The sequence below is a fragment of the Hemitrygon akajei genome, chromosome 3, assembly GCF_048418815.1.
Source record: "Hemitrygon akajei chromosome 3, sHemAka1.3, whole genome shotgun sequence".
NCBI classification, from domain to species: Eukaryota; Metazoa; Chordata; class Chondrichthyes; order Myliobatiformes; family Dasyatidae; genus Hemitrygon; species Hemitrygon akajei.
Window position 1 is genome coordinate 168,338,729 of NC_133126.1, and position 15,696 is coordinate 168,354,424.

The window sequence follows — 15,696 nt, forward strand, 5'->3', positions numbered from 1 at the left end:
TTTTTGAGGATATGACTAAACACATTGATGAAGCTAGAGCCTTAGATGTAGTGTATATGGATTTCAGCAAGGCATTTGATAAGGTACCCCATGCAAGGCTTATTGAGAAAGTAAGGAGGCATGGGATCCAAGGGGACATTGCTTTGTGGATCCAGAACAGGCTTGCCCACAGAAGGCAAAGAATGGTTGTACATAAGTCATATTCTGCATGGAGGCCAGTGACCAGTGGTGTGCCTCAGGGAACTGTTCTGGGACCCCTACTCTTTGTGATTTTTATAAATGATCTGGATGAGGAAGTGGAGGGATGGGTTAGTAAATTTGCTGATGATAGAAAGATTGGGAGTGTTGTGGATAGTGTGGAGGGCTGTCAGAGGTTACAGCGGGACACTGATAGGTTGCAAGTTTGGGCTGAGAAGTGGCAGATGGAGTTCAATCCAGTTAAGTGTGAGGTGGTTCATTTTGGTAGGTCAAATATGATGGCAGAATATAACATTAATGGCAAGACTCTTGGCAGTGTGGAGGATCAGAGGGATCTTGGAGTCCGAGTCTATAAGACACTCAAAGCTGCTACGCAGGTTGACTCTGTGGTTAAGAAGGCATACGGTGCATTGGCCTTCATCAGTCGTGGGATTGAGTTTAAGAGCTGAGAGGTAATGTTGCAGCTATATAGTACCCTGGTCCTGTAGGACCACTTGGAGTACTGTGCTCAGTTCTGGTCGCCTCACACCAGGAAGGACGTGGAAACCATAGAAAGGCTGCAGAGGAGATTTACAAGGATGCTCCCTGGATTGGGGAGCATGCCTTATGAGAATAGGTTGAATGAACTCGGCCTTTTCTCCTTGGAATGGCGGAGGATGAGAGGTGACCTGATAGAGGTGTATAAGATGATGAGAGGCAATGATTGTGTGGATAGTCAGAGGCCTTTTCCCAGGGCTGAAATGGCTAGCACAAGAGGGTATAGTTTTAAGGTGCTTGGAAGTAGGTACAGAGATGTCAGTGGTAAGGGATCAGGGAAGGAAACCAGGGTGTTAGGGTCGAGGAAGAGGAAAATAGAAATAAGTTAAGGATACTGTGCAGCAAAGATGGCAAGAAAGACAAGCAGGTGAATAGACAGGATAATTTGCTGTGCGATAGAAATATAGCAAAATCAGTAACAGATACTGATCTAAGTGTACTATACTTAAATGCCCACAGCATTAGAAATAAAGTGGATGACCCTGTTGTACAGCTGCAGGTTAAAAGATATGACATAGTGGCCATCACTGAATCATGGCTGAATGATGGATGTGATTGTGAGCTAAATGTTCAAGGATACACCGTGTACAGGAAAGGTAGGAAGGTAGGTAAAGGGGGTGGCGTGGCCCTGATGGTAAGCAATGATATCAAATCACTAGAAAAAAGGGACATAGGATCAGAAGAAGTAGAATCCCTATGGGTCAAGTTAAGAAATGGCAAGGATAAAAAGACACTAATAGCAGTTATATACAGGCCTCCAAACAGCAGCCGGGATGTGGACTACAAGTTACAGCTGGAAATAGAAAAAGTGTGTCAGAAGGAAAATGTCAAGATAATTATGGAGATTTTAATATGAAAGTGAATTGGGAAAGTCAGGAAGATACTGGATCTCAGGAGAGGGAGTTTGTAGAATGCCTACGGGATGGCTTTTTGGAGCAGCTTGTCCATAAGCCCACCAGGGGATCGGCTGTTTTGGATTGGGTGCTGTGTAATGAGCCTGAGGCGATTAGGGAGCTAGAGGTAATGGAACCCCTTGGAAATAGTGATCATAATATGATCGAGTTCAGTTTCAAATTTGAAAAGGAGAAGCAAGTATCAGGTATATCAATATTTCAGTGGAACAAAGGAAATTACAGTAGTATGAGAGAGGAACTGGCCCAAGTTGATTGGAAAAGTAAGCTAAATGGAGGGACAGTAGAGCAGAATTGGATGAAATTCCTACAAGAAATAAGGAAAGTGCAGGAAAAATATATTCCAAGAAAAAAGAAAATCATAAAAGGAAAAATGACACAAATGTGGCTAATGAGAGAAGTTAAGGCTAAAACAAAAGCAAAAGAGGCAGTGTACAAGGAAGCAAAAATTAGTGGGAAAACTGAGGACTGGATGAATTTTAAAAATTTACAGAAGGAAACTAAGAAAGTCATTAGGAAAGAAAAGATGAATTATGAAAGAAAATTGTCAATTAACATAAAAAAGGACACTAAGAGTTTTTTTAAATATATGAAGAGTAAAAGAGTGACACAGGTAGATATAGGACCTATTGAAAATGACGCTGGAGAAATTATAATGGGTAACAAAGAGATGGCAGAGGAACTAAATGAGTATTTTGCATCAGTCTTCACAGTGGAAGACATTAGCAACATACCTGATAGCCAGAGGTCTCAGGGAATAGAATTAGGTACAGTCAAGATTACTAGAGAGAAAGTGCTTGAGAAGCTAAATGGACTAAGGATAGATAAGTCTTCCGGACCGGATGAAGTGCCGCCATGGGTTCTGAAGGAGGTGGCTTTGGAGATTGTGGAGGCATTGGAAATAATCTTCCAGGAATCAGTAGACTCTGCCACGGTTCCGGAGGACCAGAAGGTCACAAATGTAGTTCCATTGTTTAAGAAAGGGGGAGGCAGCAAAAAGAAAATTACAGACCTATTAGTCTGACATCGGTAGTTGGAAAATTATTGGAGTTGATCCTCAAGGATGAGGTTATGAATTACCTTGAGGTGTATGACAAAATAGGCCCAAGCCAGACCCTTCATGCTTTCATGAAGGGAAGGTCCTGCCTCACCAGCCTATTGTAATTTTTTGAGGTCATCTCGAATGAGATTGACAAGGGAGAGGCTGTGGATGTTGTGTATTTGGATTTTCAAAAGGCCTTTGATAAGGTGCCGTATAAGAGGCTGCTTAATAAGATGAGGGCCCATGGAATTACAGGAAAGATTGGAATGGGTGGAGCATTGGCTGATAGGCAGAAAGCAAAGAGTGGGAATACAGGGATCCTATTCTGGTTGGTTGCCAGTTACTAGTGGTGTTCCGCAGGGGTCGGTGTTGGGGCCTCTTCTTTTTACACTGTATATCGATTATTTAGATCATGGATTAAATGGTTTTGTGGCTAAGTTTGCGGATGACACCAAGATAGGTGGAGGAGCAGGAAGTATTGAAGAAACGGAAAGGTTGCAGAGAGACTTGGTCAATTTAGGAGAGTGGGCAAAAAAATGGCAGATGAGATATAATGTTGAGAAATGTACAGTTGTACATTTTGGAAGAAGAAACATCAGGCAGATTATTATTTAGATGGGGAGAAAATTCAAAAATCGGAAATGCAAAGGGACTTGGAAGTCCTAGTGCAGGATACCCTAAAGGTTAACCACCAGGTTGGATCGGCAGTAAGGAAAGCAAATGCTATGTTGGCATTCATTTCAAGAGGAATAGTGTATAAAAGTAAGGAGGTGTTGATGAGGCTCTATGGGGCACTGGTGAGACCCCATTTGGAATACTGTGTGCAGTTTTGGGCCCTCTATCTTAGAAAGAATGTGCTAATGTTGGAGAGAGTTCAGAGAAGATTCACGAGGATGATTCCTGGAATGCAGGGACTAACATATGAGGAGTGTTTGTCAGCTCTTGGATTGTATTCATTAGAGTATAGAAGAATGAGGGGATCTCATAGAAACATTTCGAATGTTGAAAGGGTTGGATAGAGTAGATGTGGAAAGGCTGTTTCCCTTGGTGAGTGAGTCCAGGACAAGAGGTCATAGTCTTAGAATTAGAGGGTACCCATTTAAAACAGAGATGAGGAGAAATTTTTTTAGCCAGAGGGTTGTGGATTTATGGAATTCGTTGCCACATACAGCTGTGGAGGCCCAATCATTGAGGGTTTTTAAGGAGGAGATTGACAGGTATCTAATTAGTCAGGGTATCAAGGGATATGGGAAAAAAGCCAGAAATTAGAACTAGACGGGAGAATAGTTTAGCTCATGGTGGAGTGGTGCAGCAAACTCAATGGGCCGAATGGCCTACTTCTGCTCCTTTGTCTTGTGATCTTGTGAAGTTTTTTACACAAAGAGTGGTGAGTGTGTGGAATAGGCTGCCGGGGGCGGCAGTGGAGTCAGAAACAATAGGGTCTTTTTAGAGACTCCTGGATGGATACGTGGAGCTTAGAAAAATAGAGTGCTATGGGTAAGCCTAGGTAGTTCTAAGGTAGAGACATGTTTGGCACAGCTTTAAGGGCTGGAGGGCCTGTATTGTGCTGTAGGTTTTCTATGTTCTATGTTTCTATGTTCTATAAAGATTTTCAGCAGGGATAGATAGATAGATAGATAGATAGATACTTTATTCATCCCCATGGGGAAATTCAACTTTTTTTCCAATGTCCCATACACTTGTTGTAGCAAAACTACTTACATACAATACTTAACTCAGTAAAAAAAATATGATATGCATCTAAATCACTATCTCAAAAAGCATTAATAATAGCTTTTAAAAAGTTCTTAAGTCCTGGCGGTAGAATTGTAAAGCCTAATGGCATTGGGGAGTATTGACCTCTTCATCCTGTCTGAGGAGCATTGCATCGATAGTAACCTGTCGCTGAAACTGCTTCCGGATGATTAGAGTTTAGATTTAAGTCAATGACCTTTAAACATAAGAATAAAAACCAACTTACAATATTAAACTGTATTTTGAAAATGTTACCGTTTTCAAATACCTTCATTGTGTTGAGATTAATCAGTAATGTCATCATAAAGAATTCTTTGAGAAAAAAACTGGTAACATAGTTAAACTTAGAGCATAAATTCATAACTATTCTCTATATTCAAATAAAGGCAAGGTTAAAAAAACAGAATAGAGGAAACCAGAGATCAGTTAAAAAACTCTCTTCCCCCAACATTATGTGGTCCTCCAGAACTTAAGATAGCAGCTGGAGTATATCCAAAAAGAAACACTGTTAAACCCATCAAAACAATTACTCCTGTTGGTTAATCCTGATGAAGGGTCTCGGCCTGAATTGTAGACATTTTTTAAAAATTTCCATAGATGCTGCCTGACCTGCCAAGTTCCTCCAGCGTTTTGTATGCATATTCTTATTGGTTGCTTGTTGCTTGAACAAAGACCACAAGTGATGCAGAGGAATATTAAATATCATTGCTAATCCTAGAGTTTCAATTCAAGAGGGAGAATGCAATTTGGAGAAGTGTGAAGCCACTATTTGATTCCCCAAGGCACAGGAGAAGAGAAACCAAGGTGAATATCAAGGGATTGTTCATTCTTAAGGATGAAATGGAGCGGAAATCAAGAAATATCCCAACTTCAGGAAAGAATGTGCGGTCTTCTCCTGGTAGTTAGGGATGGAAGTTGAGGAGTACCACCCAGAGGTAAAGACCCCATGAGTCTCATTCCTTTCCTCAGAATCCCCCAACATCATCTTCTGATCCAGATTCTGGATAGGATGAGACATGATCTCATAGTCATAGAACATTGCAGCACAGAAACAGGCCTTTTGACCCATCTAGTACATACTGAACTATTAATCTGCCTAGACCCATTGACCTGCAGCTGGACCATAGCCCTCTATACCCTTCCCATCCATGTACCTATCCAAATATCTCTAAAATGTTGAAATCAAACCTGCAGCTCATTCCAGACTTTCACAATCCTCTGAGTGAAGAAGTCCCCCTCATGTTCCCTTTAAACATTTCGCCTTTCATCCTTAACCCATGACCTCATCCAACTTCAGTGGAAAAAAGTGCTTGCATTTACCCAATCTACAGTATACCCCTCATAATTTTGTATACCTCTACCAAATCTCCCCTCATTTTTCTACACTATTCTAGTGAATAAAGACCTAATGTATTTAACCTGTACTGAAAGCTCATGTCCTCAAGTCCTGGCAAAATCCTTGTAAATTTTCTCTGCTCTCTTTCAATCTTATTGACATATTTTCAGTAGGTAGGTGACGAAACTGCACAAAATACACCAAATTAGGCCTCACCAAAATCTTATACAATTTCAACAAAACATCCCAACTCCTGTACTCCATACTTTGATATATGAATGCTAATGTGTCAAAAGCTCTCTTTACGACCCTATCTACCAGTAATGCAACTTTGAATGAATTATGGATCTGTATTCCTAGATTCCACTGTTTTACTGTACTGCTCACTATGTAAATCCTACTCTGGTTTGTCCTCCCAAAGTGCAACGCCTCACACTATTCTAATTAAATTCCATCTGCCATTTTCGCTGCTGGTCCAGATCACACTGCAGGCTTTGATGGTCTTCCTTGCTGACCATTTCACCCCCAGTCTTGGTGTCATCCACAAATTTGCTGATCCAGTTTACAAAATTATTATCCAGATCATTGATATAAATGACAAACAATGGACATCATTGATCCCTGCAAAAAACCACTAATCACAGGCCTCCAGTCTACTACCATTCTCTGACTTACCTTGTGACGCCAACATCAAATCCAATTGACTATCTCATCTTGAATGCGATTTGACTGAACCTATTTTACTAACCTCCTATGCGGGACCTTGGCAAAAGCCTTGCTAAAGTCCATGTAGTCAACATCCACTGCCTTGCCTTCATCTACTTTCCTGGTAACTTCCTTGAAAAAGTCTCTAAGATTGTTTAGACATGACTCCTACTATTTCAAAAATAGGTTCATGGGAAGATTTATGATTCAAAGCCTAAAGAGGATGATATACCAGTAACATCCCCACAGCCTGATATATTAAGAATCTGAAAATCATTCAGTGCCAGGTTACATCTTCGAAAAGACACTGGCATTACAATCCCACAGAGCTTATGTTTTCTAATTTAGAGGTTTTAGAAGACTTGTGAACAACCATTAATCCCAGATGAGTTGACAAGCGTAGCCATTTTTAGGCATGCAAAACTCCTGGAAGTAACCGTATGCCAGTTGAATTGTATTTGGCTCCATGGGACTCTTTTGGCCCAGAGTTGTTGGAAAATGCCAGCATATTAGAATTCATGAAGGATGGGCATCAACACCTTCTTGTACAAGAGAACAGAAGAGGGAAGAAATAATTAATCAGCAACCCATCTCAGAGTTAAATACAGATTTCAAGGTTCTGTCCGAGGTTTTTGCCAATCAAGTCAACATTTTTTCTGAGCTTGGTGATTCATCTGGGCCAGACCTCTGCTGTGTTGGTTAAGATGACTGCCAAAAGCCTTGCCTTACTGCTGATGATACTGATACAGGACAAGTGTGAACGCTTACCTGGTCAACTTGGTTCAGAAGGAAGCATTTGACAGAATCTTACATACACCTATGAAGTTTGCGCATTCAAAATGGGGTTTAGAAAGGAAAGAAGTATTGGATTCGGCATCACCTCCACAATGGTATTCAATGGATTGGAGGTAGAAAGCTTCCAGATCAAAACTGGCGTAAGACACAGCTGTAGAGCCTCCTAACTTGTTTGTATGTCACATAAAGCCTTCAGCCAAGTCCAACAGGAAAGATTCACTCATGTATCAGACTGATGATTGCAAACAGCAGGTCAAAGTCTCCATATGCAAGGGCAAAATGCCATTTTCTGCTTGGACTCATTTTAGTTCACAAATTGATGAGTGAGTGTGACCAAAACCAATCACAATGAAAGCGAGGTTTTTTAGCAGCTCCGAACAAATCCTATTGTTCCCTTCATCAGTAGCTCCTATTGTCTCGTGATTGGGAGGAGCTGCGATTGAAGATGATTTCATCTGAAGTTTTTTCCTAGTCTTAGTCCCACCCTATTAAAGGTAAGCTTCCTCCTATTGTTCCTGAAATTTGAAATTAACTTACGATATTACAATCTTCCGCTTGAAACATTTAAGTTGTTTCCTTTACCATGGATGCAGCCTGACTATTTTCTTATTTCAGATTTTTTGCATCTGCAATGTTTTCATTTATGGAAATAGCATGAATTGCTATGAAAATGAAGACGTTGATATGCTGTATTATGTGCTTATGATTTGAATAAAGGTTTTTCAAATAAAAATATATACTAAAGATCAGAAAAGGCATTTTAAATTATTGTTCCCTATACATTCACGTTCCAGAATGAAACAAAACTTTGTTGTTTTTTTCCTTAGTGTATGACAAACACCTTAGATACCTTGCTGAAGGAAGAATCAACACTGCAGATAGTTTCTCAAGAAAAACAAGATAAAACTGTTCATCTCATAAAGGAACTGGATGATCAGAAAGTCAAACTGGAAAGGGTGACCAAACACGTATGTACACATAAATATTAGTGTTTTTATAGAATAGTTTGATTCTTACAATCCACTTTTGCATTTGTAAACTATTGTACAAATCAGTATTCCTTAAAGTTCCTTATATAGTATGCCATTGATTAAGTTCACAATTTGAATTCTGAATTTACTGGCCACAGTCTTTGAGGGTGATTGCATTCAAATGCATTTCCCAACAGCATGCCAACATTAAACTCCATATGCTACTGTGCAAACTCTGCTGCAATTCTTCAACTATTGAGAAACCCACTTGAAAAGCCTGCACAGGTAGATGAATAGAAGAGATGTTTTACATAAATTTACATTCTGCATTTACTTTTAAATGAACATTTTAATCAATATTAATTCCTTATTCTGCTTAATTTCAACAAGTTCTTGACTCTTTCCCAATGCCCAATATGGTCTGAATTGTAACAGTAGATAATACACAGGTAGATATTGTTTTTATCCTACCACCTTCACAGTACATGAATTACAACATGTAAGACCATGCTGCCCTGTAGTCTGTCAACTTTGAAGAGTGGGTGAGTTTGGGTATAGAAATTGCTTTAGTAGGTCTTCAGTTTGTAATTGCCCACGAGTTGAGCAAGAAGCATAGTTGGCAGGAGATTCTGGTCCAAATTTTTTAATATTTACAAAGGTTTTAGCTTGATGAAATCAAAATAGGTTATTGATTCCATCAAGTATAAAACTGAAAATACTGCAAACACTCAGCAAGTCAGGATGCATTTCTGGAGACAGAAACAATTAACAAATAAAGTTCATAAGCTTTTGACTCTTAAACTCCTTGAAGTAAAAGGACTGCACTGTATTAGAGCTACCAAGAACATTCTGGAGGCTTCTGAAAAGGCCTCACAGTGGCTGTGGATCCAGAAGGGGAATCCGTAGATTAGTGCGCCACTTGGACACAAGTCAGGGACTGATCACTGCCCCCGGCTGGGTTGCCCAGGCGAGGGTGTCTGATGATTAAAGACCCGAAACATCCTACAACCCTGGGTTCATCACTGAAGACATGTCCAAGTAGCACCAGAAGGTGTATTCTACAACAACTATCAAATCAAGCATGCCAACCCAAACATTCTATTTGTTGTCACTGATGTTGCTGAGTATGGGATTTATGGCATTAACCATTTTCATATTTTTGCTATTTTTTTCTTTTAACCTAGTTTCTTATATAATACAATATTTACTATTCAGTAAACAGTTGAAAATATCTTAATTATTGTCAGGGACCACTCAAGTAGAAAAATTCAGAAAATATGAAACATGAGCAGCTTCCAAATAGCTTTACTAAATCTCAAATGCAAAAAAGAATGCCTGCAAGTCATAAAATGTGATATGTTAGAAATTACTGAGCAGATCAGGCAGCATCTGTAGTGACAAAAATGGGTAGTGTGGGATTGATAACATCCACAGACATTATCTGACTAATATCTTTAAACATACACTTCATTCAGTGCTTTCTTGCATCACAAGTTAATAGCTGCATTAACTCACTCATACAAAATCATATTCTAAATTTATATTAATTACTTTCCCCTGATATTTCTCTAAATTAAACCCAATTTATACTGGGGGTGTTAACCTCCAGAACACTTTCTAGCACTGAATCCTCGCGTGTGATTTCTATTCTTCCTCTCTACTTACCCAAATCGTCATCTCTGATATTAGTATCTTCAAAAAATTCTGAATGTTGGATCAATTTTCAAAATAAACAGTGCTCCAAAGTGGTTAAAGACGTACGTTCCACTAAACAAAGTGTTGGAGAAACTCCAGAGGAGCAAGACATTGATCTTCGTGAACTACGAGACTTTAACAGGTCATTGAACAAGTTATTAGCAGAAGCAATGGATGATTGTCCAAGTTTGGCTGCAGATCTTCAACTTTATTTTAACCAGGTAAAACAAACCTACGGGGTAGAAATAATTTTAATTGTTGTATTTTGTGAGAAAGCAGCTAGAATCCTTTTGTTTAATAATTAGATTTAAAGACTGAACCATGACTTACTGGTCAATGCAAAATTGGTACATATCAAATTAAAATAGATAAAATGATTTCTCATCTGAAATGCCTTGTTGGTTAAACAACAAAACTTAATTTCATAATCATATCTTTATCTGCTAATTTGTGACTGATAGATTAAAATTTAAAATAACAATCATTCTTACTATGCAAATAATTAGGTGTGTTGTTATTTATGATAAACTTTTATTTGTATTTGTAAATAAATTCTGAACCTTACAATGTAGTATCTGTTAAGTAAAATTGCTAGTTTAGCATTTAAAATATTGTAGTTGAATAAATCTAATTGCAAATATTTTGATTTAGGCTGGCTTGCCATTACCAACTGCTCCAACACCACCACGTAGTCATCGTAGTTCAAGATCACCATCAGTTCACAGCTCTGCATCATCTGTGAGGTTAGTAACTGGCATGTAAACATCCTCCCTGGTACAGGTCTTCACAAAGTAAGAATATTTTAATTAATGGAGTCACAAGAAATTGCAGATGTAGGAAATCTGGAGCAATATATAAAGAAGATGAAGAAACTCAGTGGGTCTGGCACCAGCTATGGAGGGCAGTGGACAGTCAACATTTTGGATTGAGACCCTTCATCTGACTGGAAAGTCGAAGGGGAAATAGGCAGTATAAAGAGGTGGAGCAAATTAATATTAATTCATGTCGTAACTTCCTATGCACACACAATTTCTTTAATTGTCAGGTTACCTTGAGCAAATTTGAGGGGATGGATTTTTTTCCATTACATTTGATCTACACCACAACTTTTTAATGCTTTGCACAAGCTGCCTCCTACTCTACATGGATTGTTCTTTGTCATTTATAAATGTAGCATAATGGAAACATTTCCATGCAACATTACAATTCCTTCAGCCATCTCTTCTCCTAGAGAAAAGGCCCTAGTCTGCTTAGTCTTATCTGATTATTAGCATGCTAACAAATCCTTTTTTCAGTTTTACAAATTACTACAGAATTTCCTTCCTGTTAATACTATTGGAAGTGTTGTGTGAGTTTATCTCTGTCCATTGAATAATGAATCTGTTATTTTAGAATAACCTGCATCGCTATTCATCTTCCTACCAACATTTTTCACTTTAAACATTTCTACAATTCAGTTACTATTGAATACATAGTTCCTTATGCTAATTTATTTTCTCTTTTCTCACAATCTTCATTTGTATGAAAAATGTTCAGATTAATGGTATTCAGAAATTTATAAGTTTTGCATGTTTGTTTTCCCAATTACTAATTAAAATCAAACCATTTAATACCCAGGAATAATTCATGCCAGACCTTCCCAGATTCTTGACAGTAAGCTGTAATTTCAAGCAGAAATAAATGGATGCAGTTTCATCGTTATTAAATTTAATAGCCATTCTTTCCCTTCATCCCACAAACAAGGTTACATCATTTAAAAAAGTTATTTTCCTACTTTTCCCCATTGAAGACGAGAAGCCAGCACCTCCTGGCTATTTTGCCTATGATCTTGAACAATGTTCGCTTTTTAAGAATCAAGATATCAGAGACAAGTCCAATCTTTGCAGATGTACTTGAATGTACCCCAGTTACAATTTTAAAACAACTTCTCTGATAGGGTCTCAGCCCGAAACGTCGACTGTACTTCTTCCTATAGATGCTGCCTGGCTTGCTGCGTTCCACCAGCATTTTGTGTGTATTGCTTGAATTTCCAGTGTCACGTACCCCATGACCAGGTTACCAAACTAGCAGAAATGGAATGATACATTGGAGTCTGGTGGTACTGTAACTAAAGGTGTTTATTAGTAAACTAAGTAATACAGTACAATAAAATGCAAATATACATATAAAACAGGTTAGCAATGATATATACAGAAGTGTGGAAATATAAATCAAAACCAAGCTCTATCAAAGTCTAGGGGTAAATGAATAGTCTGATGATGATGCAGAGTTCAGTTCAGTTTAAGTCGAGGTAGTTGCTGTGGTACCGTTGGGGAGAGAGAGCAAGCGAGAGGTGAGCAGTTGCAGCAGGCAAACCTTCCATTGTCTTTTTGTTCTGTTGTGCTGTTGCGGTCACCGACTGTGACCCCTCTGTTCCCGGCCAGACCATTCTTCAGTGGTGAGCCTGTCACCCAGCGAGAGTGGACACACACACAAGCCCCCACCGGTCTGCCTTCACACACTGTGAGCCTCTGATCGATACCCCCGAATCGATCCTCCAAACCCCCACCTTCCTGTGGGTGCACAATGCTCTTTCAGTGCCCCATGGCATGTCTGCCTGTGTCTGAGCAGACCTGCTTTTTATCTCCTCTGCCATGGTACCAACTGACCATGTCCATCAAGCTGGGCCACTCCTTGCTGTCTCAGCAAGAATGTTAATGAGCAAAGAAGAGTGTCCTTGTAGCAAAGGTAAATAATCAGTGAAGAAGCCATAATACTAAATTATGTGTGTGTGTCTCTCTCTCTCATCTGTGTAGGATGCCTACCTCCCCTCCTCTTCTCTCTCTCTCTCGTTAGCAGCATAGTTCACAGGGGGGTCAACTCTGGACCCCAACTCCATCTGGTTTTCTCATCACACATAACACCAGCATCTGCAGATTTCCTCATGTTTGCGTCTCTGATAATGCTTATTTTTTTTTTTTAGCATTCTCAAGCATATTTGTAGAGTGGCGGTGAGCTCCACTTGCTGAACGTGAGAAATCAGGGAGACCGGCATTGTCCCTGATAAGTACACCTGGGAGAGGCACATCCAGCTGCAGCTCCTTACAGACCACATTAGGGAACTAGATCTAGATGAACTATGGATAAGAATCAGGTTTAATATAAATGGCATATGTCATGAAATTTGTTGTGTTGCAGCAGCAGTACATTGCAATATATAATAATAAAAATTATAATGAGGAATAGATATTTAAAAATTAAATTATTAATGGAAAAAGAGAGCAAAAAAGAAAAAAACAAAATAGTGTCTTTGAAGATTCATTGTCTTCAGGCTCCTGTACCTGCTACTTAATGGTAGCAATGAGAAGATGACATGGCCTTGGTGATGGGGATCCTTAATGATGGATGCCACCTTTTTGAGGCATCACCTTTTGAAAATGTCCTTGATGCTGGGGAGGCTCGTGCCTTTGATGGAGCTGGCTGCATTTGCAACTTTCTGAAGCTTTTTCCAATCCAGTGCAGTGAACCCTCCATAGCAGATGATGATACCACCGGTTTGCAGGCTCTACATAAAATATCTGTAGAAATTTGTGAGAATCTTTGATGACATACCAATTCTCCTCAAACTCCTATTGAAAGATAGCCACTGTCATGTCTTCTTTGTAATTGTACCAATATATTTGGCCCAGGATAGACCTTCAAAGATGTTGACACCCAGCAACTTGAAACTGCTCACCCTTTCCACTGCTGATTCCTTGATGAAGACTGGTGTGTGTTTACTTGATTTCCCATTCCTTGTCCACGGTCAATTCCTTGGTGTTACTTTGAGTGCAACACAACTCAACCAGCTGATCTGTCTCACTCCTGTTTGCCTTGTCACCATCTGAAATTCTGCAATCAATATTTGTGTCATCAGCAAATTTATAGATGGTTTTTAAACTGTGCCTAGCCACACAGTTGTGGGTGCAGAGAGAGTAAAGCAGTGGGCTAAGCTCACATCTTGAGGTGCATCACTGTTGATTGTCAAGTGAGAAAGATGTTATTTCCAATCTGCAGTGACTGGTCTCCTGATGAGGAAATCAGGGATCCAGCTGCAGAGGGAGGTACAGAGGCCCAGGTTTTGGAGCTTGTTGATCAATACTAAGGATATGATTGTGTTAAACGCTGAGCTGTAATCAGTAAACAGAAGCCTGACATAGGTATTGCTATTGTCCAGGTGATCTAAGACTGAGTGGAGAGCCAGTGAGATTGCATCTGCTGTAACCTACTATGGCGATAGGCAAATTGCAGCAGGTTCACGTCCTTGCTTAGGTAGGAGTTGATTCTGACCATGATCAACCTCTCAAAGCAATTTATCACAGTAGATGTGAGTGCAGCTTAGCAATAATCATTGAGGTAGCTCACACTGCTCTTCTTGGGTACGAACATGATTATCGCCCTGTTGAAACAGGTGGGAACCTCTAACTGCAGCCGTAAGCGATTGAAGATTGAACACTGCCATCAGCTGGTTGACACAGGTTTTCAGTGCCCTAACCATCAGGGCCTGATGCCATGTTCTGACATCCGATCTTGAGACAGAAATCACAGGATTACCGGATGCTGCAGGAATTTGCACAGGTGTAGTTGTATTCTCCCTTTCAAGGCATGCATAAAAGGCACTGAGCTCATCTGGGAGTGAAGCATCATAACCATTCATGAAGTCAGGTTTCACCTTGTAGGAAGTAATGACCAGCAAACACTACTAGTGCATTTGATTCCAGCTCTAACTTAAAACAGAATTGGTCTTCATTCTTAAAATAGCCTTCTGTACGTTGTACCTAGACATTTTATACAGTTCTGGACACCGGTCTTGAATGCCACAGATCTAGCCCTCAGCAAAACATGAATCTCCTTGTTCATCTACAGCCTTTGGTCTGGGTATGCCCAGTACATTCATCAATGAGTTAAGTTGTCAGCTCATTGGGGGGGGGGGGGGGGGGTGGCTAGTGGCTGATGAGACAAAAAAATTATAAGGAGGCAGTTATACCTAAGTTGCAGAATGTAAATGGCTTGGAGACCATCAGAAGAGGAAATGTGAACAGGTAGTCACTGTGTGGTAGGAAAACTACAACAGCCAGGTTTCTGGCACTGAATATAAACACAAGAGATCCTGCAGATGCTGGAAATCCAGAGTAACACATATAAAATGCTGGAGGAATTCAGCAGGTCATGCAGCATAGGTGGAAAGGAATAAAGAGTCAACGTTTAGGCTGAGACTGGTTATCAGGACTGGAAAGGAAGGGGAAAGAAGCAAAATAAGAAAGTGGAGGGAGGAGGAGTACAAAGTAAAAGGTGATAGCTGAAGCCTGGTGAGGGGGAAGGTTGGTGGATGAGGGAATTGGGTTGCAGAAAGAAGGGAGGTGATCCCTAGAGAAGGCTGAAGAAGGAATCCAATAGGAAAGGACAGCAGACCATAGGAAAAAAGAAAAGGGGAGGGACAACAGAGGGGGGTGATAGGTGAGAAGAGAAGGGGTAAGAGTGGAGCCAGAAAGGGATAAGGAAAAAGAAAAAGGGGAGGGAATGAAATTACCGGAAGTTAGAGATATCATCCGGTTGGAAGCTGCCCACAAAATATGAGGTGGTGTTCCTCCAAACTGAGTGTGCTCTCATTGTGACAGTAGAGGAGGCCATGGACCAACACATTGGAATGGGAAAGGAAACTGGAATTGAAATGGTTGGTCACTGGGATATCTTACTTGTAAATCTGGCTCTATGGCTCAGAATGGAAGTGGG

The 15,696-nt window shown here is 40.0% G+C and overlaps 1 protein-coding gene across 3 annotated transcripts in view; it reads left to right on the forward strand.

Moving 5' to 3' along the window:
- LOC140725601 (coiled-coil domain-containing protein 39-like) overlaps window positions 1–15,696 on the forward strand; it is a 121,696-nt gene that overhangs the window by 100,545 nt on the left and 5,455 nt on the right. For 2 of the 3 annotated variants that reach the window (XM_073041255.1, XM_073041257.1), the window contains 3 exons: window positions 8,107–8,247; window positions 9,987–10,166; window positions 10,597–10,688. In XM_073041255.1, the coding sequence (XP_072897356.1) occupies window positions 8,107–8,247; window positions 9,987–10,166; window positions 10,597–10,688 (413 nt within the window). The remainder of the gene's footprint in view (window positions 1–8,106; window positions 8,248–9,986; window positions 10,167–10,596; window positions 10,689–15,696) is intronic. The other variant, XM_073041256.1, reaches the window with a different exon arrangement.